At 41.5% G+C, this 25,660-nt stretch overlaps 1 protein-coding gene across 6 annotated transcripts in view; it reads left to right on the plus strand.

Annotated features, from left to right (window-relative positions):
* Nucleotides 1-25,660, plus strand: part of SLC24A2 (solute carrier family 24 member 2) — a 230,243-nt gene that overhangs the window by 13,517 nt on the left and 191,066 nt on the right. For 4 of the 6 annotated variants that reach the window (XM_040359747.1, XM_040359738.1, XM_040359766.1 and 1 more), the window contains one exon: nucleotides 19,118-20,186. In XM_040359747.1, coding sequence (XP_040215681.1) covers nucleotides 19,257-20,186 — 930 coding nt within the window. In that variant the 5' untranslated portion in view covers nucleotides 19,118-19,256. The remainder of the gene's footprint in view (nucleotides 1-19,117; nucleotides 20,187-25,660) is intronic. The other 2 variants (XM_040359756.1, XM_040359788.1) reach the window with 1 other exon arrangement.

The following is a 25,660-nucleotide window of genomic DNA, read 5'->3' on the forward strand; positions in this document are numbered from 1 at the left end:
AAACCGCTCAGTGTCTGCTATACCCCTCTGCCAATCCCTCCATTGGCTGCCACTCAACCAATTAATTAAATTCAAGATACTAACAATAACTTACAAAGCCATCCACAACCTGCCCCCCAACTACATCCCTAACCTAGTCTCAAAATACCAACCTAATCATTCTCTTCACTCCTCCCAAGACCTCCTGCTCTCTAACTCTCTTATCACCTAATCTCATGCTTGCCTTCAGGACTTCTCAAGAGCCTCTCCCATCCTCTGGAATGCTCTATTACAATCTGTCCGACTTTCTCCTACTTTGTCCACTTTCAGACGATCCCTGAAAACTCATCTCTCCAGAGAAGCCTAGCTGGCCCCCACCGAACAACAGTACATTTATTTTCTCCATCAGCACATCCCCCACAGTTATTATCTCTTGACCTTTCCTCCTAGATTGTAAGCTCTAAGGAGCAGGGCCCTCTGATTCCTAATGTATTAAAGTGTATTTTATTTGTACTGTCTGCCCACAAGTTGTAAAGTGCTTCATAAACTGTTGGCGCTATATAAATCCTGTATAATAATAATAATAATAATAATAATAATAATAATAATAAATAAAAAATAAAAAAGTATTCCTTAAACTCCTTACTGTTTTTGTCCCATTTCACATATTACTTCAAAGGGTCATGTCACATCCTAGAAGGAAAAGCCTTAATTCTGTTGCAACTTTAGATATTTTATTGCACTGAAATAGTGGTAAGGCTGAAATGTTTCATTTAGTCATGGAGAGCAGAGCAAGGAGTTAGAAACTCTGGCCCAGATTCACGTAGAATCGCGGCGGCATAACGTATCGTAGATACGTTACACCGCCGCAAGTTTTCATCGCAAGTGCCTGATTCTCAAAGCACTTGCATGACAACTTACGCTGGCGGCCTCCGGCGTAAGCCCGCGTAATTCAAAGGGGCGTGTGCCATTTAAATTAGGCGCGCTCCCGCGCCGGACCTACTGCGCATGCTCCGTTTCGAAATTCCCGCCGTGCTTTGCGCAAAGTGACGTCATTTTTTCGAACGGCGATGTGCGTAGCGTACTTTCGTATTCCCGGACGTCTTACGCAAGAACAAAAAATTTTCACATTTCGACGCGGGAATGACGGCCATACTTTATACAGCACATACGTGGGCTGTGTAAAGTTAGGGCAGCAAAAACGATGACTAACTTTGCGACGGGAAACTAGACTAGCAGCAACGTAGCGAACGCGAAAAACCGTCGTGGATCGCCGTAACTACTAATTTGCATACCCAACGCTAGTTTACGACGCAAACTCCCCCCAGCGGCGGCCGAGGTATTGCATCCTAAGATCCGACAGTGTAATTCAATTACACCTGTCCGATCTTAGGGCTAACTATGCGTAACTGATTCTATGAATCAGTCGCATATTTAGGAAGACCCTAAAACAGAGATACGACGGCGTATCAGGAGATACGCCGTCGTATCTCTTTTGTGAATCTGGGCCTCTGGTCTTTATTGCAATTTCTACTAAGAACATTTCAATAACCAGATGTAATCTAGAATTTCTCCAATGAAGACAGAGAGGACAACAAAAACACTTTTTTGCGAAGGGGAGAAGGGTTAGAACCCTGTTATGCCTTTACGACCATCCACACCGCACATATGTATTTCTGGGCATGTTCTGAGAGTGAGCTCAACTGAGAGCTCTCAGCAAAAAGCCTGAGCTGTAAAAGAGAGTGGTCACATGATCACTGATCCTTCCTGCCCCGGATAAGGAGTTGTGTTTGGCATCATTTACCTTGTCTGCAGTGGCGGCTGGTGCTCCATTTTTTTGGGGGGTGGCAAAACCCACCAGCCCTACACTTACCCCATCTAGGTCACCGGCAGTGCTTCCAGTGTTCGGCACCCTGAGCCCACCCTTTTTTTAAGCCAATTAGAGCCTCTGGCTCTAATTACATGCTTCTAAAAAAGGGGGCTGGATGCATTGATTGGAAGGGGGGAGGCACCCCTGCGTCCATTACGGATGGGCCGCCACTGCTTGTCTTGGCAGATCTCATTATCAGTTGTAAGTTAAATTTGAACATTGTCTGTCCTAATGAAGAGTTTAAGATTTTGAAGTTTGCATTCTTCTTTGTACAATAAGTTCAGGAGTCTGGCAAAGGTATTTAAAAGGTATTTATTCTGGTCTAAAGCTTTCCCATGGGACAACCTCAAACTGAGCTTGTTCATAAAAGTTTGCAGTAAGCCATGACACTTACTCTTAGAACCTAAGAAGCATCTAAAATGTAAGAAATATATATTTCTTATTTTATGTTAAATTAAATTGTTAAATTTTGTTTCTCTTTTTAAACGGTAGGAAACAAACAAAAAAAAGGTAAAGTGCATGTAAACCCTAACTTCAAATGTCTATTATGTTGTCCTTTTTGTCCTGGTAAATAATTCAATGAAAGTGTATTGCTATATCTGTTCAATGGGTGAAAAAAATAAATCAAAAGAATGACTGCTACCACACTTCACCTATAACTTTTTCATTGTATTCTGCAATTATGGTGCAGTGCATTCCCCAATAACCCATGATCCAGCAACCTCAAGATGAAAACTGTAGGGTACATTGCATTCACAAACACTGCATAGCAAATATCTAAAAAAAAAAAACTGCGTTTTTTTCAGCTGCCCCTGAACTCCCCTCTATGTTATAAACACCAAATGCCCGTAACAGCTTGTAAATACGTGTAAACACAGTAAGGCTTCTTCCATCGCTATGGAGTCCGCCAGCTCCGTTAATCTCCGCTGAGCCGTCGGATGACAAGCCCCTCTCTGGTCACTGAGCGGTAAGGGGCTTGTGCAGTGCCACTGACAGCATGTCCGTTTTCATCAGATCTCACCCGAAACGATCCGCCATGGCCGGATGGGGACGTACCGCCATACGTCTGATTTTGGCAGATCGGATCGGGTCGGATGTCAGCAGACATGTCTCCGCTGAAATCCGACACTCCATAGGATTGCCTGGAGTGGCCATGAGGTCCGCCGACAAAACTGACAGGCGGACCTGAACTGTCCGACCGTGTGAAAGGGGCCTAACTCGTGTTTAGCCACATTTTGTTTACAGGCGTTTTTAATAGAGATACATTTTTGACTATTTGGAAAAAAAGCTTCTAAACACAAACGCAGATAAACGCGGCATTCAAGCGTGGCAAAACAGACGTTTTTAAATGTTGGTTACTATCTGTCAAGTTAAATCGTTCAAAAGAGGTTTTAAAACGTCCCGTGTACATTAAGCCTGAAACATCAAATCTGGCTTTAAAAAAAACAGCACACATTTCAGGGTACCGATATTTTAAGTAAATGAAACCACTAAAGTACATTTCTACAATCATATTTCTTTCTGGACTACTGCCCATATATGACTAGAAATGTCCTATGGCCCATCAGCAGCATTAATAAATAGCTGTTCCACGATATTTCTTTCTCATCATACATCTTCACCTGCAAAGAATATTTCTCTAAATCCGCAATCTTAGTAATGGTAATACTTATAACATATACTTATTGCTATTAACCACTTCAGCTCCAAACGGTTTACCCCCTTCCTGACCAGGCCATTTTTTGCAATACGGCACTGCGTTGCTTTAACTGACAATTGCGCGGTCGTGTGACACTGTACCCAAATAAAATATATGTCATTTTTTTCCCACAAATAGAGCTTTCTTTTGGTGGTATTTGATCACCTCTGAGGTTTTTATTTTTTGCACTAGAAACAAAGAGCGACCATCAATTTTGAAAAAAATAATAGTTTTTACTTTCTGCTCTAAACCACATCCAATACATTTATTTTTTATTTTTTTTATCGATTTTATCTTCTTCTCACCCCTTTTCCTATTTTGGTCTATTTTTGGAGTATTCATACTTAGGGTTTCAGACTTGGTCGAGTTCATTTTATAGTTGGATATCTCTCCATATTCTTTTAATGATTTCATTGAATTTGGTAGCTTTATTCTGGGACTGGTTATATAAAATAAAATGTCATACGCATAAGCCGCTAGTTTGTGTTCTTCCCCTCCTACCTCTATGCCTCTTATGTCCGGGCTCCTCCTTATCCCTCTTAATAGGGGTTCTAGTGCCAACACGAACAATAGGGGGGATAGAGGGCATCCCTGTCTTGTACCATTGTACATTTTGAATAATCCCGAGAGGGTCCCGTTAACTTTCACTCTTGCCATAGGTCAGTTGTATAATGCCTTTGTCCATGTGGTCATTCTTGGTCCTACTCCTATTGCTTCTAAAGTACTGTACATGAAGCCCCAGTCTACCCAGTCAAACGCTTTCTCAGCGTCGACTGACACTAGTAGACCTGGGGCCCCGCTATCTTTAATTTTCTGTATAGCTAGAAGAGTTCTAATTCCGTTATCCCTCCCCTCCCTTCCTGGGTTATGATTGTTTTCATCCTCCCAGACAGTATTTTAGCAAATATCTTAGTATCACTGTTTAAAAGTGAAATTGGTCTATAGCTAGAGCAAAGTGTACTATCTTTACCCTCTTTCAGGATTATAGTAATAGTGGCCTCTAACATCTCTCTACGCATATCCCACCTTATGCCTATCCTATTCATATAAGAGCACATTCTAGGGATTAAAATATCTTTACATTTGTTATAATAGAGTATCGTCAGACCATCAGGTCCTGGGCTTTTTCCACTCTGTGAATTTTTTTATAATTTTCCCTAATCTCCTCTTCTGTTATAGGGGCCTCTAAATACCTAAGTTTACCTTCTGATATTTTATCAAATTCTGTTTCCATTAAAAAAGATTTTATTTTCTCCCCTTTTTGTTTCATCTCTTCTCTTGTTTCGTTCTTATTAATTGAATAGAGTCTCCCATAATAATCTTAAAAGGTTTTCGCTATTTCTACTGTTTTATAAACTACTTCCCCGTTGCCCGTTTGTATTTTTTCTACATAGTTAGCTGTTTTTTTTTCTTTTTTAATATATTCGCCAAGTATTTCCTAGGCTTATTGCCCCATTGGTACCTTTCTTTCTTTACTTGATTGTAAGTTATTCGGGTTTCCTGCTCTATTAATTTTCTCAGTGCTTCTCTTTTGATATTTAATTTTAATAGGGATTATTTTTCTCTAGTTTGCTTATGTTGTTGTTCCAGTTCATATATTTCTTTTATTAGAGTTATTTTATTCACCTTAGTTCTTTTTTTTTCTCCGCTCCCGCCTTGATTAGTATTCCCCGTATGTATGCCTTGTGGGTACCCCAGACTATGGCCTCCGACATATCCTCTGTGCTATTAATCTTAAAAAATTGTTCTAATTCCTCTATTATTCTCTTTTCTACTGCTTAATCTTGTAAAAGTTCTTCATTCAGTCTCCAGCTATTACTCTTATATTGTGTCTCCCCTAACTTCAATTGTAGTGTCACTGGCGCATGGTCCGAGAAGGTCACTATTCCAATTTTGGTTCTACTTACCATTTCCAGCAGCCTATGCTCAATCAAGAAAAAATCTATCCTAGAGTACGTCTCGTGTACAGGGGAATGGAATGTATAATCCTGCTGCTTATTATGTTGTATCCTCCAAACATCTACTAGTTGATGTTGATGCATTTTCTTTTTTAATTTGTTCCTCAGGGCCATTCCGGTCCCCTGTACACGAGACGTACTATCTATCTCGGGGTCTATACATAAATTAAAGTCACCTGCCAATATAGCCCATCCCCTTTTAAACTCCATGAACTCTGTTATGACCCCCATTAAATATTCGATAGAATTTTTTTTTGGGCCATATATGTTTGCCAATGAGACTTCGGCTCCGTTCATTCACCCGGAAGGGTGTAGGGGTCTATTATTATGTCTGATGCTTTTTCATTTATGTAAGTTTTATATTAGAAGAGATAATGGCTAATGAAAAGATGTCTTTCATGAAAAAAATGTAACAAATTTAATAAAGAAATATATAAAAAAAAGTAAAAAAAAATGTCAAAATCTTTTCATACCCCTTGACATCTTCCACATTTTGTCATGTTGCAACCAAAAACGTAAATGTATTTTATTGGGATTTTATGTGACAGACCAACACAAAGTGGCACATAATTATAAAGTGGAAGGGAAAATTATAAATGGTTTTCAACATTTTTTACAAATAAATATCTAAAAAGTGTGGTGTGTTTTTGTATTCAGTCCCCTTTACTCTGATACCCCTAACTAAAGTCTAGTGGAACCAATTGCCCTCAGAAGTCACATGATTAGTAAATAGAGTACACCTGTGTGTAATTTAATCTTAGTATAAATACAGCTGTTCTGTGAAGCCCTCAGAGGTTTGTTGAAAAACCTTAGTAAACAAACAGAATCATAAAGGCCAAAGAACACACCAGACAGGTCAGGGATAAAGCAGGGTTAGATTATAAAAAAATATCCCAATCATTGAACATCTCATGGAGCTCTGTTCAATCCATCATCTGAAAATGTAAAGAGTATGACACAACTGAAAACCTACCAAGCCATGACTGTCCACCTAAACTGACAGGCCAAGGAAGGAGAGCATTAATCAGGGAAGCAGCCATGAGTCCCATGGTAACTCTGGAGGAGCTTCAGAGATCTACAGCTCAGGTGGGAGAACTATTAGCCGTGCACTCCACAAATCTGGCCTTTATGGAAGAATGGCAAGAAGAAAGCTATTGTTGAAAGAAAGCCATAAGAAGTCCTATTTGCAGAATCTGTGGCTGTTCACAGATGCTCTCCATCCAATCTGACAGAGCTTGAACTATTTTGCAAAGAAGAATGGGCAAAAATGTCACTCTCTAGATGTGCAAAACTGGTAGAGACATATCCAAAAAGACTTTCAGCTGTAATTGCAGTGAAAGGTGGTTCTACAAAGTATTGACTCAGGGGGGCTGAATACAAATGCACGCCACACTTTTCACATATTTATATTTGAAAACCATTTATCATTTTTATTTCACTTCACAATTATGTGCCACTTTGTGTTGGTCTATCACATAAAGTCCCAATAAAATACATTTACGTTTTTTGTTGTAACATGACAAAATGTGGAAAATGTCAAGGGGTATGAATACTTTTTCAAGGGACTGTATTTTTAGATAGAGTATACTTGTGGAAATAAAACGTCTTGGGGGATGCTATTTGAATCAACTGTATTGGTGATTTTGGATATAACTGTTATAAGTGGGTTTGCATTCATTTGGAATAGAATAGTACTAAAATTTGTGAAAGGTTGCACTTTGTGGATGTTTTGCCTAACACTGGCTGATATAAGCATGCAGATGTGCAGCTGCCCAGGCAACTGCCCATTTATATGGAAAGAGAGCATTATGCAAAAGTCCACAAAACCTCAGCAGATCCTATGAATGTTTTATATGAGCCAGCTAGAATCTAACAGTCAACTTAATCCACTGAAACATCTCCTTCTCTAAACTATGGCCCTGTGCTGATTGGAGCTATTGTGTGTAATTGCGGGACATCACCACAAATTAAAACATGTATCATAGAAGTCTTTTGTGAATAAAAAGGGACTTATGCTGCAAGAACCATAGCATTCTAATGGAGCCTCTGCTGCTATAAAAACTATGGTCTCTTGAATGTTCAGTATGGTTGGAAATGGAATAGAATTCTGAAGGATGAAGCCTTATACACACTATCAGTTTTCTGGCAGGTTTTTCTCTTCAGGTTTACCAAAACCATCTAATATGAGGTCAAACCTTAAGAGTTTCAATTCGTATGCAATCAGGCAGGCCCTTGCACTACATGGTTTTGGTAAACCTGAAGAGAAAAACCTGCAGGAAAACTGATAGTGTGTATGGGGCTTCAGAATAGAGGACAACACAAATGAGTGACTCTTTGTCCCTTCAACAAGACCTTGAGTGCATTAATTACTGTGGGTTGGCCAGATTTTTTCTTAAAGTGGTTTCAAAGGCTGGAGATTTTTTACCAAAAAATTCCCCTGTATTTGTATTACCCCCTCACCCCACTGTATACTTACCTGAGCCTGATCTCGATCCAGCATTGTGCCCATATGCAGCGGCTCTTTCTTCTCTCTTTGCTCACTGATGAAGCAGTGGGGGCTATTGGCTGCTGCCGCTGTAAATCAAATTCCTATGAGCAGAGAGGGGAGGGTGGGGCTGAGCTGCGTTGTATGTGTAAATATCCACACACAGCCCAGCTCCAAAGCGAGCCCGTAGGTGCACCCCTATAGGAAGTGGCTTCCTATGATGGCACACCTAGAAGAGGAGGAGCTGAGTGCATCGACAGGGGACCCAAGAATAAGAGTTTCAGGGCTGCTCTGTGCAATACATGTTTAATATTTTAAAAAGTAAAAACATTAAGCTTTACAATCACCTTAAAGCTGAATGACATGCATATGCAGTATGAAAGACTCAAATGAATGCAGTGTTGCATTCATTAACCTCTTCACTCCGGAACCTCCCATCCCTTTAAGAGGTTTCGGTTGCCAGGAGGTGGGGTAGGGCCAGTTAGGTGCTGGTAACTGTGTTGGTAGCACTCAGGGCATGTGCTCTCGGCACAGCTGTATTGACCACAATTCATGCAAATATGCAGCCTCTGTGTGCCAAGGACCAAGCGCCATGCATGCGGCCGATGTCAAGGGGTTAATACAGTATTAAAATCCAAATGAACATTTACATGGTGGGTTAACAAAGGCCTTTACAGGATAGCACACTTTATAGGTCACAAAGGGATCAGGCAACAGGCTTACTTCTGGGTGATGGTATAAATGCCCCAGATGGAATCTTTCCGTCTACATCAAATTACTCACTTCATAAAATCCCTGGATACCGATCTGATAGACATAACCTAACCACTAGGGGTGGGGGTCTCGGAGCTCTATGCCCTCTTCAACAATCAACAGACTAGGCCTTCATACCAAACCGCATGGGAATCAGATCTAGGCAAGACTATAGAGGAGGAGTTTGGGTGCAGTGGTCGACTATGGTGCACAAGGGAATACTCAATACTTCCCTGGTGGAGGGGAATTACAAGGTGCTGTCCAGGTGGTACCTAGTTCCGGCGAGGCTGGCGAGATTGTACCCTGGCACTTCGTCCCTTTGCTTCAGAGGATGCGGGCAAGAGGGTACCATGTTCCATATCTGGTGGTCCTGTCCCAAAGTCCAGCGCTTTTGGATCAGAGTATTCACCCTGGTCTTTTCAGTGACAGGGCAAAATCTACCTAAAAATCCTAAGATGGCGCTGTTTGTGGACCTGCTGGACGAGACCCCTAGCTTATCTCCAAACTCTCATCTTTTTTATTTTTTCAGCAGCTAAAAAATAGCACAAGCATGGAAAACCCCAGTGGTCAGTCTTGCACTATTAAAGCATAAACTTTCTTGGATCATGGTCAATGACAGGCTAGATTTGACAGGGTGTGGTCCCCCTGGATTAAGTACCTCCAAGCCCCATAATCTCTAAAACTGGATAGTGGGGGGCATAGGCTGAGGGAAATGACTCCTGCTTTAGATTCTTGACCTTTTACTATTCTCCTTTTTTTCTTCTTCCCTTCCTCCCCCCTCCTCTTCCTTATTTAATTTTAATTAATTTTACTCTATTTTATTTCTCTTATCTTCTTTCCCCTCTTATTTTCTCTTTTTATGTTCAATGATTTACCCTAAGGATACAAATGGAGAGTCCTGGGGCCTCTCTCTTCTTGATACCAATGTGGGAGCAATGTAAAATAACTCTAAATACCTAACCACCTTTGATGATAAGGGCCCCAAACTTGAGCTATGTTAAAGGCGCTACAACTTGATTTAACATTGCAGAGAAGTTATAATTAATCCGCTCAGGCACGAGCGGGCAGAAGCCTGACTCAACTGTAATTATCGTTATAGTTGTTTTTACATTACAGCCAAATGGATTAAACACTTTTTGAGAGTGCATGGATCGTTCTGTACTGATATACTATTTGTATCCTAAGAAAATTTGTTTGGAATAAAAATCTATTGCAAAAAAAGAAAAATCCAAATGAACCCTCAGTTTAAATGCGGCAAATATATTTCAAGTGCTTCAAAATGAAAGGTGTTCATTGTCTTATGCCTCGTACACACGACCGAGAATCTCGTCGTAAAAGAAACGTCGTTTTCCTCGACAAGGTTCTTGTCAAGCTTTCCTTGCATACACACTGTCGAGACAAAATCTCGTCGTTCTCAGAGTGACGAATGTGCTATCTCCATTACGAACGCTACTTTTACCGAAGGTGCGCTCCCGTCTCATACTTTATTCTGAGCATGCGCAGGTTTTTAAGCATTCACACAAACGTGTTTCTCGTCGTAAACCAGCCCGACGAGAACCACGACGAGAAAATTGAGACTCCCGACGAGAAAAAATAGAGAAATGTTCTCTTTTTTTCTCTTCAAGATCCACAACAGTTTTCTCGACGAAAAACATACACACAAGCGTTTTTCTTGGCAAAAAAGCTCTGCCAGCAGTTTTCTTGATGGTTTTTACTGAGGAAAACGGTCGTGAGTATGAGGCATTATGCCGCGTACACACTGTCGTTTTTCGGCATGAAAAATAACGTTGTTTTTCAGCATGTCCAAAAAACAATGTTTTTCCAACTTCATCATTAAAAACGATGTTGCCCACACACCATCGTTTTTGAAAAATGATGAACAAAGCGCAGTGACGTACAACACGTACGACGGCACTCTGAAGGGGAAGTTCTATTCGCCTTTGGGCTGCTTTTAGCTGATTCCTTGTTAGTAAAAGACGATTCACGCTTTTTTGTCTGTTACAGCGTGATGAATGAGCTTACTCCATTATGAATAGTAGTGTTACCAGAACTAGCGCTCCCGTCTCATAACTCGCTTCTGGTCATGCGCGGGTTTAAAACGTTGTTTTAGCCCACACACGATCATTTTTTACAACCTGAAAAACGACAATTTCAGAAGCCGAAAAACGATGTGAAGCCCACACACGATGATTTTAAATGATGTTTTTAAAAACGTCGTTTTTTTTCATGCCGAAAAACGACCGTGTGTGCATGGCATTACAGTTCGATTTTTTTCTAAAGCAGTCACAGCCTGAGTAGAAGATGCACAAATTGGTTGTTATAAAGTGCAAGGAACACTGATAGAAGCAGGAAGCAATGTGATAGAGAGATGAGCTCATCATACAATTGTTTCTACTTTTTCTGTCCTACAGGGTAATTGATGGGACATGTATATATTACTGAACTGCAGCAGATAAAAATTATGTAGCCTGTCCTGCCACACATTGCTCTGCTGTGTGCCAGAGCTGTGAGAATCTGAGGACTGAACAGACAGAAATACAAATCCTTTGGAGAATGAAACAGTTCCCTTATACTGTATGCATTTTGCTGTTTGACTGGAGTTCAGCTTTAAAGGTGAAAACACCCCTGGCTTATGTATTTACCTGTGTTTTTTTTTATAAATACTGGTATTATTCCCTGACAGTCTATAATGAGAATTCAACTTTTTCTCAAAGGTCTGGTGCTGATTGATGGCTGAGAATTATCTAGTACAAACACATTAGTATATAAAGCTTTCTTAGGCCCCGTACACACGACCGAGTTTCTCGGCAGAATTCAGCCAGAAACTCGATCGGAGCCGTATTCTGCCGAGAAACCCGGCCGTGTGTACACTTTCGGCCGAGGAAACCGACGAGGATCTCGTCGGGCCAAATAGGGAACATGTTCTCTATTTCCTCGTTAGTCTACGTGGAAACTGTGTTGGTAGCACTCAGGGCTCGAGGTGAGTGGGGAGGAAGTAGAGAGGAGACATTGCTGGAGATGGCAGCAGAGGAGCTTCTGGCTTAATGAGGACTCACTCTGATAAGGATTCCAATGCTGTGGCTGCCTATGTGATATCATTCCAATACCTCTTATCATGCTGTGTGAGATCTCTTATAATCTGGAGATCAATTCCATCCGGTAAGAGGCCCTTTTTAATCTTGGTGGAGGATCTTTCCTTTAAAGCACTCTTCTTGTGGATTTTGTTGGTGCACCTGGGAGATTAGTTTTATGAATTTGCCTGTGTGGCGGGACTATCTACATTGATTTGAACTTTTTTCACCATTCACTGATTACTTTTAGCGCGATCTCCTTCCCTTTACAATTGTCTTTGTGTAGTATAACACTTTTGATCGCAGCTTCACTTATTTTTGCTAAACAAGCGCAATATTTTCTTTGTACTACGTGGAAACTTGGCTCGCCGAGATCCTCGGCGGCTTCACAAGGAACTTGACGAGCAAAACGATGTGTTTTGCCCGTCGAGTTCCTCGGACGTGTGTATGGGGCCTTAAGCTTAGCGCGAACAAGCAATTCTAGTACATGTACTTTTTTTTTTTTTTCGTCTGAAAATACCCTTTGTAGTTAAAGCTTCTTCAATTCATGCAGTAAATTGGTTAACATAGGTGAATGGACACTGATGTATCACTCTCCATTACTCATATGTTCCGTCTCTGTGCCATTTTGCCATATCTCTGTAATATCAAAGGTTTTTCTTGCAGTATTTAACCTGATTCTTCATATGGTTCACTGTAATATCCCCGTAGTAGGCATTTCAGGGATGCTATTGACTAAACAGCTACAGAATGTTCTCTATTCTTATGTGAGTGTTGGTTACAATGACACTGTTTAATAAGAGTTACAATTCCAGAATGTCTGTGTGTGTGCAGCTTGATCATCTGTGTAAACCTACTCCCCTATTTCTAAATCTGCTGTTCTTCACAGCAATTTGTATTATATACTCATGGCCCACAAATAGACAAAAATATAGATGTTGTATTTCTTCCGTATAATTTACAGCAATTTGCAAATAATGAATGTGTTGCTTGGAGCTACTGCTTAAGTATTCCTTCCACTGCACTAAAAATACCTTGGTTTAACATTGCATGTTTATTGGAAAGTACATGCTATTTTCATTAGCTCTGGAATTGGGTATGTCATGTTATCCTGCACAACAAGGCAGCTCTGTGAGACCATCTGTGCTACTTCCTTGAAATATTACTCTAAAATATGTCAGTTGGATATGATGTAGTCACATTACTAGTTCATATGATATTATGTCAAAAAGAATCAATTGTGAAACCGTATCTTACCATTAGATTGTTGTGCGTGCTTGTGTTACTAAACCCAGGACCCTGGTCTCCCACAGTACACAAAACACGGAAATGCAAGTATTTTAGTAAATATAAAATGCTAAATACCTTTTCTCATCAGCAGTATAAAGCTTTGTGACTTCTATTAGTGTCCAGTGCTGGTTAAAGCTTGTAGGAGGAGATTTCGTTCTCCTCTGACTGTCCTATGACACTGCTTGACCTCTGACCCTCTGTCTGGACAGTGCTGATTGGCCCTGTGCTGATCACATGCACCATCCCCCCCTGAAAAAAAAAATCTAGCAATGTACGTACACCAAACTTAGAATGTGCAGAGTGCCTCCTAGGGCTCTATCTTGTTATCTTGTTCTATCAGCAAATGGATTGGGGACAGTGAAAGGATCAAACAGCCTGTTTACACAATGCAGGGGATGAACCCCTTAGGTTCCACAGTGAGTATAACAAGCATGCTTTAGGCCCCTTTCACACTTGTACGACTTCAAAATCATGCAATTTCCATTGCGATTCAACAGTACGACTTTAAACAATTTAGACTCGATTTTGATGATCAGTACGACGTTGTACGACTTTGCTGCAACTTTTGCATAACCAGCTTGTGCTTACAAAGTCGTACTGAAATAGTACTGAAATTGTGTCTTTATTATTCAGGTGCGATTTGCATACGACTTTTGGGTTTTTTAAGGTCTATGGGCCTCAACTCGCATGGAAATTGGACCAAAGTAGTGCAGGGACTATTTTGAAGTTGGCATGACTTGAAGTCATTCTAATCTGAATGGTTGTCATTGGAAATCATGAGGAACGACTTGTCATGTGACTTTGCAGTCCCAAGTCGCAGGACAAGTCATACAAGTGTGAAAGGGGCTTTACTGCATATACAGACTGATATTGCTGTTGTGAGCTTAGTGTAACGCTTTAATGTTCTTTATCTACCTACTTTTCAATACTGTACCCAGTTATAAAAAAAAAACACATATGACTAATGCCGCATACACACGATTGGACATTCCGACAACAAAACCGTGGATTTTTTTCAGATGGATGTTGGCTCAAACTTGTCTTGCATACACACACTCACAAAAATGTTGTCGGAAATTCCGAACTTCAAGAACGCGGTCACGTACAACACGTACGTCGAACTGAGCAAAATGAAGTTCAATAGCCAGTGCGGCTCTTGTGCTTGATTCTGAGCATGCATGGAATTTTGTGCGTCGGAATTGTGTACACACGATTGGAATTTCCCACAACAAAACTTTCAAATTTTGTGTCCAATGGAGCCTACACACGGTCGGAATTTCCGACAACAAGCTCTCATCGAACATTTGTTGTCAGAAATTCCGGTCGTGTGTATGCAGCATATGCATTTTCTATTATTTCTGTTGTGTTCACACGCAAACAACTGCTACAGAAAAATGTGGAACTAAGTGGCTTCATACTGATCCGTTGCACTTTGGTTGCAGTGCAGTGTATCTGCAGTTTTCCTACGGCTAGGCTGCTCTTTCCTATAGACTTCCATTACGTCTTGCAGCTTTGGTACATTTTCTAAAAGCACACCAAAACCGTGGGACATAATAGAAGTCTATGGGAAAGCGCGCCTTACCCGCACAAAAACAGTGGGTATACTGCACTCCACCCACACTGAAGCCAAAACACCATGGGGGCAGTGTGAATACACCCCTAGTAAATTAATCTGCCATTATGTAAAGCCCATATGTATAAAGGAATATTACAACTAAAAGTCTATGCAGACCAGGAGCAGTTGTACTGTATATAGGGCCTTTCTTGATGTCAGAACTGCTTTTCTGCTCATATGAGTCAATGGGAATGCAAAAACCGCTTGCAGCAGCATTGGGGTCAAATGAAGTTCAGAAGTACCTGAAGTTTTGGAGCTGGAACTCCAAAGTATCTCAAGCTAATCACAAGAATGAGCTTTATACACCTTCTTAAAACTTCAGCTTCAAGACTGTCTCAAGTTTGGTGTACTTTATTCTGTAGGCCTTGTTTACATAAGCAGCTATAGGCAGTCTTACCACCCTCAACTTCCCAGCCACAAATGATCATTGCCACGGGCCAGGGGCGGACTGACCATTGAGTCACTCAGGCACTGCCCGAGGGCCCCATGCCACTAGGGGGCCCCATCAGGGTTACCAGGCTCAGTAAAACCAGGGACAGTATGTAAAAATCTATGTTTTTTTATATCTGTCTCTGATATTTCCGAAACCGACATGCTTTTGATGTGAAAATCCCGAGATTTTAGCTGCCCCGCCTCTGCACTGCCTCCTGGCGTGGTGGCCATCTGTAAGCCCAGGGGCCCCATAATCTTCTATTTCCCGGGGGCCCCATGAGTTGTCAGTCCACCCCTGCACTGGCTACATTACTTCACACTGCCTTGGTTGCAGTGCAGTGCTGCAGCCTTTGGCTTTGTTTGGACTCTTAGTTGGGGGGTAGCAAAAACAAGGCTCAGCCATCAACCTCTCCCCTTTAAGCTACATTAGCCAGTTGATGCAGATGTTTACATGGTGTGACTGCGATGCTTCACATGCACGGCAAAGTTGACCCGACATGTAGCGATTGGTGGGCGGCAAGCCTCTGGAGCGAGATCCAAATGGGGATCGGGCTTCAGAGGCAAGGGAGATTTCGACGCATGTCTAAATTTAACCTTTCAGTGGTAAAAATTTACCCTTTCGGTGGTTAAAAAAAATGGTGAGGAGGTGACAGCAGTGTGGCTTTTCGTTCTTATTTCATGTTTTTTTTTTGTGTAATTATAATATTATGTACTGAGGCTTTAGCAGTGAGCAAAGAGATAAGCCTATCCCAGGAACATTTTCTGGACAGAAGCAAAATGTAGGAAACAAGCTAGTAAAAATATGACCACATTACAAACTGCACATATAATAGCACCATTTATAGAACACCACTATCTGCAGAGCAGGGGCAATAAGGGGTAGTCTGCTAAAGCACAATGCATTGTAATTTTTTGTACCGTGCATTGATTGCCGTTTTCTTAGTTCAATATGATTTTATTGGAAATAGTGGAAGAACGTTTCATATTACAGACAGATGTAAATAATATGATTAAATTGGCGTAGGAATTTCTCAATATCGAGCGATATTATAGTGTTTTGGTTTAGTAGTATAGAATTCCACGAACATCTGAGAACATGAGGAAACAAGGATAACAGCACTATTAGTAACATAAGTAGAAGAGGTATTTAGATACCTCACCAATGTTATACATTAATGGAGCAGTTGAAGGAAAACAGGGGTGGGTATAAGGGTAGTACAGTAACTCTGATGATATTGAAGGGTAAGTGAATAATGAAAAAGGGAGAGTCAGGAAGTAAGAAATGAGGATGAAGAAGAATTTATTTGCCATTCTTTATAATATCAAACACAGTTTTTCCAAATCGTTTCAAGCCTATGAATCAGATATATTTATAAAATGTACACTATATTATGATATATTATATTATTACTTTTGTCTGTAAAATTCAGCTCACAGATTATCATGAGGATTTTTGGTTGCTTTTGGATTTAGCTTGCTTATGACAGGAGATAATTGTTTACTTCTATGAATTCTATATTGAGGAAAACCAAAAACTGAGCCATGCACGGAGGAGATAAATACATTTTAAATCATGAAATGATGAGAAACAAAGCTTTTACTAGTTAACTATTGCATTTGTTAAAAATAAAAACTCCACACATATACTTCATTTACTGTATACAATGAAAGTGAGTGTAATTAAAATAGTTTAATTAGAAAAATGACTGCAAGATAAAAAAAAAAAGTAAAAATCCCTACAATTATGGAATTGATTGTAGAGTCAGACAAAATACAATTTACCCATTGTGGTCTTTAAGGTGGAGGCCTATGTGGATCACAGTCGCCCTGGGCACCTCTCTTAGTTGAGGTAAGTCAACGTTGGTGCCTAGTAGGGGGCAGGGGATTACCTGGTGGTTGGTGGGCTTCCCAGCTCCTAGGGGACACAGTTGGTTGGTGTGGGAGGGGGATTAAGTTGATGGGGGTTCCGGATTGCTCCGGAGGGGAGGAATTCTTTTTTCAATAAACTTTTTGAGGAGGTAGCTTTTTGGGCATATGTACCTTTTCATTTTTTATTGGTTTATGTCTTTGTGGTTATACCCACCCTATACTGAATGGGGTAGCACCACTTCTGTTCACATATAAGCTACAGGGCTCCCAAGACCAATACCTGCTTTGGTTGTAAGTTACAAGTTCTCCCTATGTGGTAACTAACAATTCCAAAGAACTTGTTATTAGACAATAGGGTCGAGTTATTGCAGACTATGCAACAAAATCAGAAGTATTATGTTGACATATTATGCCTTTTTGGATTACTTATGCAAATGTTATACTGATTTTGAATTTTACTTTTACTGTACAAAAAAACAACATCATTCAACAGTATATTTGTTTTTGTACCTTAAAAATAAGCAGTGCCGATACTCAACTCTTATTGATGCCCTCCACCATTTACACAATGTAAACCAGATAAGATACCAGTGTTCACCTCATAATGTAGACAAGTAGGTCAAAACATCTTGACTCCCCCTGGTGTTTTGATTGTCTGCTTCCTGCTCTGGACTTATTTTGACTGGTCTGCCTCTCCTCATTCTTCTAAGGCCCCGTACACACGACCGGATCTATCCACTTGGATTGATCCACGGATCAGTTCCAGCAGATAGATCCGGTCGTGTGTACGGCCTAGCGGACATTTCCCAGCGGATAAAAATCCAGCCGACGGATTCCGAGCGGATAAAAATTTCTTAGCATGCTAAGAAATCTATCCGCTGGAATACAGTCCAGCGGACTGATTCGGTCGTCTGTACAGACTCACCGGATCAGTCCGTCCGCTCCCATCCCTCGCATGCGTCGTAATGATTTGACGCATGCGTGGAAGTATTTACCTTCCAGGGTCGCGCACGTCGCCGCGTCATCGTCGCGGCGACGGCGCGGCCACGTCACCGCGGATGTATTCCGCAGGGATTTCGATCTGATGGTGTGTACAGCCATCAGATCCAAATCCGCCAGAGGATTTATCCGCTGGAAACGGTCCAGCGGATATCCTCTCGTCTGTACGAGGCCTAAAAGTGTATTCTCCAAAGCAGCCTAAGGCTGGATTCTCACCTATGCATTTTTAGTGCTTTTTGCATTTTTCAGATTTGCACTACAGAACGTGTTCCATAGGAAACCATGTTACATGGACTGTAGTGCTAATCTTCAAAATGCAAAAAGCACTAAAAATGCATAGGTGTGAATCCAGCTTAAGGGAAGAGACACTAGAAATCTATCTCTAGTCCAGTGTTTCTCAACTCCAGTCCTCAAGGTGCCCCAACATGTCATGTTTTCACGCTTTCCATTATTTTGCACAGGTGATTTGATCAGTTTCACTGCCTTAGTAATTACCACAGCTGTTTCCTCCTGAAAACATGACCTGTTGGGGTGCATTGAGGACTGGAGTTGAGAAACACTGCTCTAGTACATCAACATATAAAACACCTGAACATACTTTATTATATAAGGTTAAAATCATTACTTTCTTCTAAAAACTCCCAAATATATGTCAAATATACTATATGTAAAACTAATCATCTATATGTGGCAAAAATGAAGAGAAAGAGTTCACAGGGAGGTAACTACTGTAGCTGCTCCAGCAAACAATGAAGGTAAGTTTCAGTGTTTAAGGTAAGAGGTCATATAAACCAATTGAAAACAACAATGGCAGCACCTGAAAGACTCCAAATTAGTTTATACTAATATCTATAAATGGGATCAAAACCATCCATAGTGATGGAGGGCAGAGTGCTGCTTGTTGTTTGTGACTTTGCAGGCATTGAATAGTAGTCGCAAGAACTGATATAGTTGCTGGAGGAGAATAGGCATATTGATAAATATATACCGGTATATTATTTTTTTTATGTGTGTATTATGGATTGTTTGTATGAAGCCTGTATTTTTGCATAATTGTATGCATATTTAAAAATACATTTTCTCTTTTATTTTTTAAGCATGGATGAAGAAAATTCTGCTTGCTCCTGGGCCTCCTAATGGACTCCTAATGCAAAAATAGGAAAGAAAAAGCATGATCGTCCATTCAGCTTTGCAGTTTTTATAATTGGCTACATTTTGTATCTAGAAGATTAAAAAATGGGTCTTCATGCAAGATCTTCCGGTGACATTCTTACAAGCTGCTGCGTAGGGAAGACTTTGTCTCAACACAGCCACAAACATCCATTTGTTCATAAGAAACTAAGACTTATTCGAATACTGGGTCTTTTCCTAAGCATAACAGCCATAAGCACTTTGTCCTCCGCAGTCGGTGCCTTTTTAAAGAGAGAACTTTACAACAGTGATGTGTCCAGTGCTACAAGCAGCCATACTCTACTGCAGCGGCATCAACGAAATCTGATGGACTTTGCAGAACAAAATCAGAATGATACCCCTGGCTCTACTATATCTATGAACTACAAGGCAGGGGAAAATAAATCTCTTTCCAAAGGTGAATATCCAGAAGACATTTTTTCATTGGAAGACAGAAAGAGAGGTGCTGTTGTACTCCATATATTTGGGATGATATACATGTTCATAGCATTAGCTGTAGTTTGTGATGAATTTTTCGTTCCTTCGTTGACAGTTATCACCGAAAAACTGATGATTTCTGACGATGTGGCAGGGGCAACATTTATGGCTGCTGGGGGATCTGCACCAGAACTGTTTACATCGTTAATAGGAGTATTTATATCACATAGCAATGTTGGTATTGGAACCATTGTTGGATCAGCAGTATTCAATATCCTGTTCGTGATTGGGATGTGTGCTTTGTTTTCTAAGGAGGTATTAAACCTAACCTGGTGGCCACTGTTTCGAGATGTGACATTTTACATCCTGGGATTGATTATGCTCATAACCTTTTTCTTGGACAATATGATCAACTGGTGGGAAAGCCTTTCACTGCTTTCGGCATATTTAACGTATGTGACCTTCATGAAGTACAATGTCCAGATGGAGAGCTGGGTGAAGGGGAAGCTGAACAGGAACAAGGTTGTTAAGGTATCATCAGCCAATTCTGATGGACAGGTTGGTTTGTTTCAGTTCTGTCTATTGTTAACATGGTTTTGAAGGAAAAATCATATTCATTTAACCTTCCCACCACGGATCCTACACTTTCTACTACAGTCAGATAGTTTTGCTGTTGTTTGGGTCTGAAGAATTTCCCACAGGGTTCAAACTAAGAATTCAGCTAATTCACAGAATAGATAGGTCAATATGATGATGGACAGTGTTGATCACCTAGTTTTCATTTTAAAGACTCCTTGTAGGGCAGGTGCAGCGTGGTATGGCTGCAATAACACAGGGTCCTAGTGTGATTACTAGGGTTGTCCCGATACCACTTTTTTAAGACCGAGTACAAGTACCGATACTTTTTTTCAAGTACTCGCCGATACCGAATACCGATACTTTTTTTTAATGTCATGTGACAATTTTAAAAATATGCATGACAGGAGGGCACTGATGGATGGATGACACTGACAGGGGGGCACTGACAGATGGATGGCACTGACAGGGGGCACTGCCGGATGGATGGCACTGACTGATGGAGGGCACTACTGACCACTGCTCTGTCCACTACATACTGACCAATACTGACTTGTCTAAACTCCTCTAACCTCTCTCTCTGGCTGACAGTCTCACCTGTAGCTTGCGTGTTCCATCAGCCTGGAGGAGGTGAAGAGAGGGTGTCCGAAGGAGAGGGGGAGCCTGGAGTATTGGAAGACAGCATGTCGTTGGAGGCTAGAAGGAGGCGGGACCAGCCCCGCCGTGATCGTGGGTAGGCTAGCATCGCCCCGCCATGATCACGGATTGGCCAGCCCCGCCGTGATCATGTATAGCCCCGCCCACCCCGGTACATGACCATTCACAGGGACACATTAGGGGGACGGTTCCGGCAGTGACACACACTGCCTGGTGTCCCCCTAAATTTATGCACCCGGCGCCGTCCACGCTACCCCACTGGCTCCGCCCCCTCTCCGCCGACTTCCGGGTATCGGGAGCATTTGTGCGAGTACAAGTACTCGCACAAATGCTCGGTATCGGTCCCGATACCGATACTAGTATCGGTATCGGGACAACCCTAGTGATTACATAACCTGTATTGAAAAAAAAAATGCAACAACAATTTACAATAAACAGTGGAAAGACAACCCAACTGGGAACACTCACAGGTCCAACAGTATGCAGAGAGCAGGTTTCAGCCAAATTGACAGTGCCTGTTAGGAGGGGCAGAGTACGGCCTGGCCGTCTCATGCCCAAGTGGGAAGATGTCCTGAGAAGTTGCCCTACACCTTACCTCCTCATCAGAAACCTTTCCCTGTCGCTAGCTCTGTCCCTAACAGGCGGGGTACCTGTCCCTACTCTACTTGCGCGCCAAGCCTGGGAGCCAAGGCCCTAAATAAGCTTTGCCTGACCCAAGATGGCTGCTAGAATCACATGGGGTGGCGGCATCTTATTGGGTAGCTTCCCCAGTGACCCAGGAAACCATAGGGGAACCACGTTCCACTAGATTTCCTCTCCAACTGCAGTACCACTGTGGAAGAGAAAGTAGCCTGCAGCTGCTTACTTTCATTATTTTGACCTCTTCTCTATTTATCTTTGGTAATTTTGTCAAAAAATTTGAAGAGAAGCTGCTTCCACAGATAACCCTTAATTGTAAAAATAGATCATGTCATATAGACTTGATGATTTGTCTGATTGCCACTAAGCAGTCAAAAAGGTTTATTCTTTATCACGAAAAATTGTCACATGCTAAAATATGGTTTAACTTCTTCTGGATCAGCTGGGGTTTTCAATGATGTCAAATGAATTTTTTTGTTACAAACTTGGATACAATATCATTTTACATCTAACAAGCTAGTTAACGGGACACCAACAACATCAGCTCTGCCGTATCGCTCCGCCGTTCGTGGCCATAAACCAGCGGGCATTCCAAGCTAGGGGGAGTAGAAGCTACTGGTTCAGGGGCCACGAATGGCGGAGCGATACAGCTAAGCTAATTGTGTTGGTGTCCCACAGCTTAGTGAGTAGAACTTGTATGTTTTTTAATCATTCTTTTATCAATAAAACCTACTACACTATGTTACACTCTCTGGCATCTTTTAACCCTATTCCAGCCTTGTGATCACCCGAGGTGATCACAAGGCTGGAATAATAAGAAGTGGAAGAGATCTAGCAGCAATGATTAGTGCCGTATCGCAAAAAAATAGCCTGGTCAGGAAGTGCGTAAGTTGTCATGTGGTGAACTAAGGAAGCTTTGGAAACAAGATTGAATGGAATTGGCTTCATTTTTCCATCTGATATGCAATTATTTGGACAATAATTAGAGCTCATGCTATTATGGTTCATGTTTTTTTGGGATTTTGATCTATATTTGTTTCTATTGTACCAAAACCTAGCGCCTACCTTGTTTATTTTACATTGGTATATGAAGTGTACTTACACTTTTTGGATGGGCAGCTGGTTTGAATCTACATGGTTGTTTTTTACATTTTTTATTGCTTTCAATACTATTCAAGGAGGCGTCCCTAATTGTGCACCCCGTATTTCAAAACATGTGACAAAAAATTGCAACTTCAAAAAACATGCCATACCTCTTATTAAATACCCTGGCGTGTTTACTTTCCAAAACGCAGTCATTTGGGAGGTATTTGTACTGTCCTGGCATTTTAGGACCTCAAGAAATGACATACTGTAGTGAGTACATAAGGACTGATCGATTTTCAAAAATATATATTATAGTTGTAGATTGTATATGTTTCACAGAGACTAAATAATTTACACTGATTTGGGTTAGTTTTACCAAAGCAATGCAGCAGAATACATTTTAGCCCAAATTTATTAAGAAAGAATATTTGCTTGCAAAATTTTATAACAGAAACAAAGAAAAAAGTGTTTTATATATCAAAATGTTTAATCTTTCTTTGTTTATTTAGGGAAAAAATTGTGATTAAATATAACCAAAAGAAAGCTCTATCTATCTTCGAAAATACTTCAAATGTCATACAGGTATAGTGTTGTATGACTGAGTAATTGTTATTCAAAGTGTGATAGTGCTTGTAACGGTCACCACCGTTTACGATATTCCCATTCCATCGCCCACGTCAGCTTATCTGACACTCCAACCATCCAACAGACACGATCCATAAGAATTCCCTCAGAGAGACGAGACATACGCTCTGTGTTCTGAGTCAAAAATGTATGAACAAATCTTTAATGGTTAGCTCTCTTATATACAGTTTTAGAACCCAAGTGAACAATGAATCAACTCCACCCACACGGCACTTCAATACACACTCTCTTAGACAATGACATTCAGTTAAGTTGATTAATTAGTCATCCCCTAGACGTCCCGTCTCTGCATTTAGAGGGGTTAATAACTACAAGTTCCCCTCACCTGTTATTCCTATCACATAGTATCATCATAGACTTTTTACACAAACACATTCCTTTACTAAACATAATTGACATGCTAATTCCCTACCCCTGAAAGAAGACATCTGACCTTCAGACTGCTAACTCACAACACATATCCAGGGCTCAAAATTTCAAGTCCTGAGCTACTAGCCAGGCCTCAAGAGTTACTCGCCACCAGTTGCCCCACCTAATTCATACACTGCCCTGTGCCTAATTGCACCCGTAAACACGCCCTCATAGATTATCTCATGGAATGACAATGTTTTATGCAGAATCAAGTTACAAAATTAAATATTACCAACAACAACTTTAACAAAATGGGACAGGGCACTGGGGGCAGACCAGAGGGACAGGGCACTGGGGCAGACCAGAGGGACAGGGCACTGGTGGCAGACCAGAAGGACAGGGCACTGGGGGCAGACCAGAGGGACAGGGCACTGGGGGCAGACCAGAGGGACAGGGCACTGGGGGCAGACCAGAGGGACAGGGCACTGGTGGCAGACCAGCGGGACAGGGCACTATAACTGGGTCTCTTCCCCATTCTCTTGCTGTCTCCTCTGCAACTCCCATCCATCCTCTCTCTCTCTCTCCCATTCATCTCATCATCAGGAGTCTGTGTGTGCGGCTCCACGCTTGCATGCCCCACTTCCCCCTTTTATTCAGGCTGGCAGAGAGGAGAGGAGCTGCAGCACAGCAAGAGGGAGTACAATCCAGCACCGAGATCCACACAACTGCACAGCCATTGACACAATAGCACAGCGCACACTGACAGCGCACAGCACACATTGAGACCAGTCTGTTCACAGTGCTCAGGCTAAACTTACATAGAGCACAAGGAGAAGAAAACTGCACAAACTAGAAGGCTGCCGCTCTCATGTCAGGGCAACTTTCAGTGAGCGCTGCACCGGAGTGGTAATTTTTGCAATCCTCCACCTCACTCATTACTTTCTGCTCTCCATCTACATTGGTCAGGGCCCCGGTGGAGGGGGGCAGGCTCAGAGAGGTCATACTGTTAGGTCCCATGGCTTAATGAGAATTGTAAGGAGAGCACCTGTGTACTGCTCTGCCTGTGCGCGGCTTAACAGACTACTTTTCCCGAGCATGCACCTTTCCTCTTCAGCCGCCAATCTCATCTGGACTCTAAGTGTAGGCACAGATTGGAGGGAGATTGGTCATGCAGCCCTGTCATTACTCGCCCCCAGCTTAAAGTGGAGTTCCACCCATAAATATAACATTACATCAGTAGTTTTAAAAAAATGTCATTAGTCCTTTACGAATTTTTTTTTTTTTTTTTTAGATGTCTTCAAAGTGTTGTTGCTAGGCAGAATAGTTAATCTTCCCACTTCCTGCACCTAGGTGCTTAAGCTTCCTAACCTACACCGCACAGACTCCTGGGAATGTAGTGGGTGTAAATTTCCAGGAGTCTGTGCACTCCCCAGTCTCAAAGAATCATGTGACTTGGACAGCACAGGTGCTGAAACCTGATCTGACACTGCTTGTGCAGCACTGAGCATGTGCGAGATTTGCAAGGCTGAAATCCAGGAAGTCATACAGTCTGGCTTCATGATGCACACACTTAAGATGGCCCCAGTCAATTTCTATTTTATAAAGTGTCTAAATGCTGTAACAACCTAACAAAATGGACCTTAGTTTACAGACTATCTTTACTAGAATACATTAAGCTTGTGTATTACAGGGGTATTTATATTTAAAAAGTGAAATTGTGGCCGGAACTCCACTTTAAATCCACTCGCCAAATGCTAGTAGGCGAGTGGAAATTTTGAGGGCTGACATCAACAGCATCTTCACACAAACAGTGTTATTAGCATACATAATGAAAGGTCTTGGAGCAGACCCAATTAACACCTTAAAGGCATGTGTCCCCCCATTGAATGAAAACACTCCATTTGGAGTCAGACTTTAACAACTTGTAATATCTCAAGATATCCTGCATTATATAAATTAGCATTAATGTCCCATCTCATGTAATCCGAGATATCAGTTCCCAGTCACCCTATGCCCAAAAGGGGCACAGGGTGAACCTAGACCCAAGAGTTATTAGTGACGCTGGCACAGGAGTACCC

This window comes from Rana temporaria, chromosome 1, assembly GCF_905171775.1.
Source record: "Rana temporaria chromosome 1, aRanTem1.1, whole genome shotgun sequence".
NCBI classification, from domain to species: domain Eukaryota; kingdom Metazoa; phylum Chordata; class Amphibia; order Anura; family Ranidae; genus Rana; species Rana temporaria.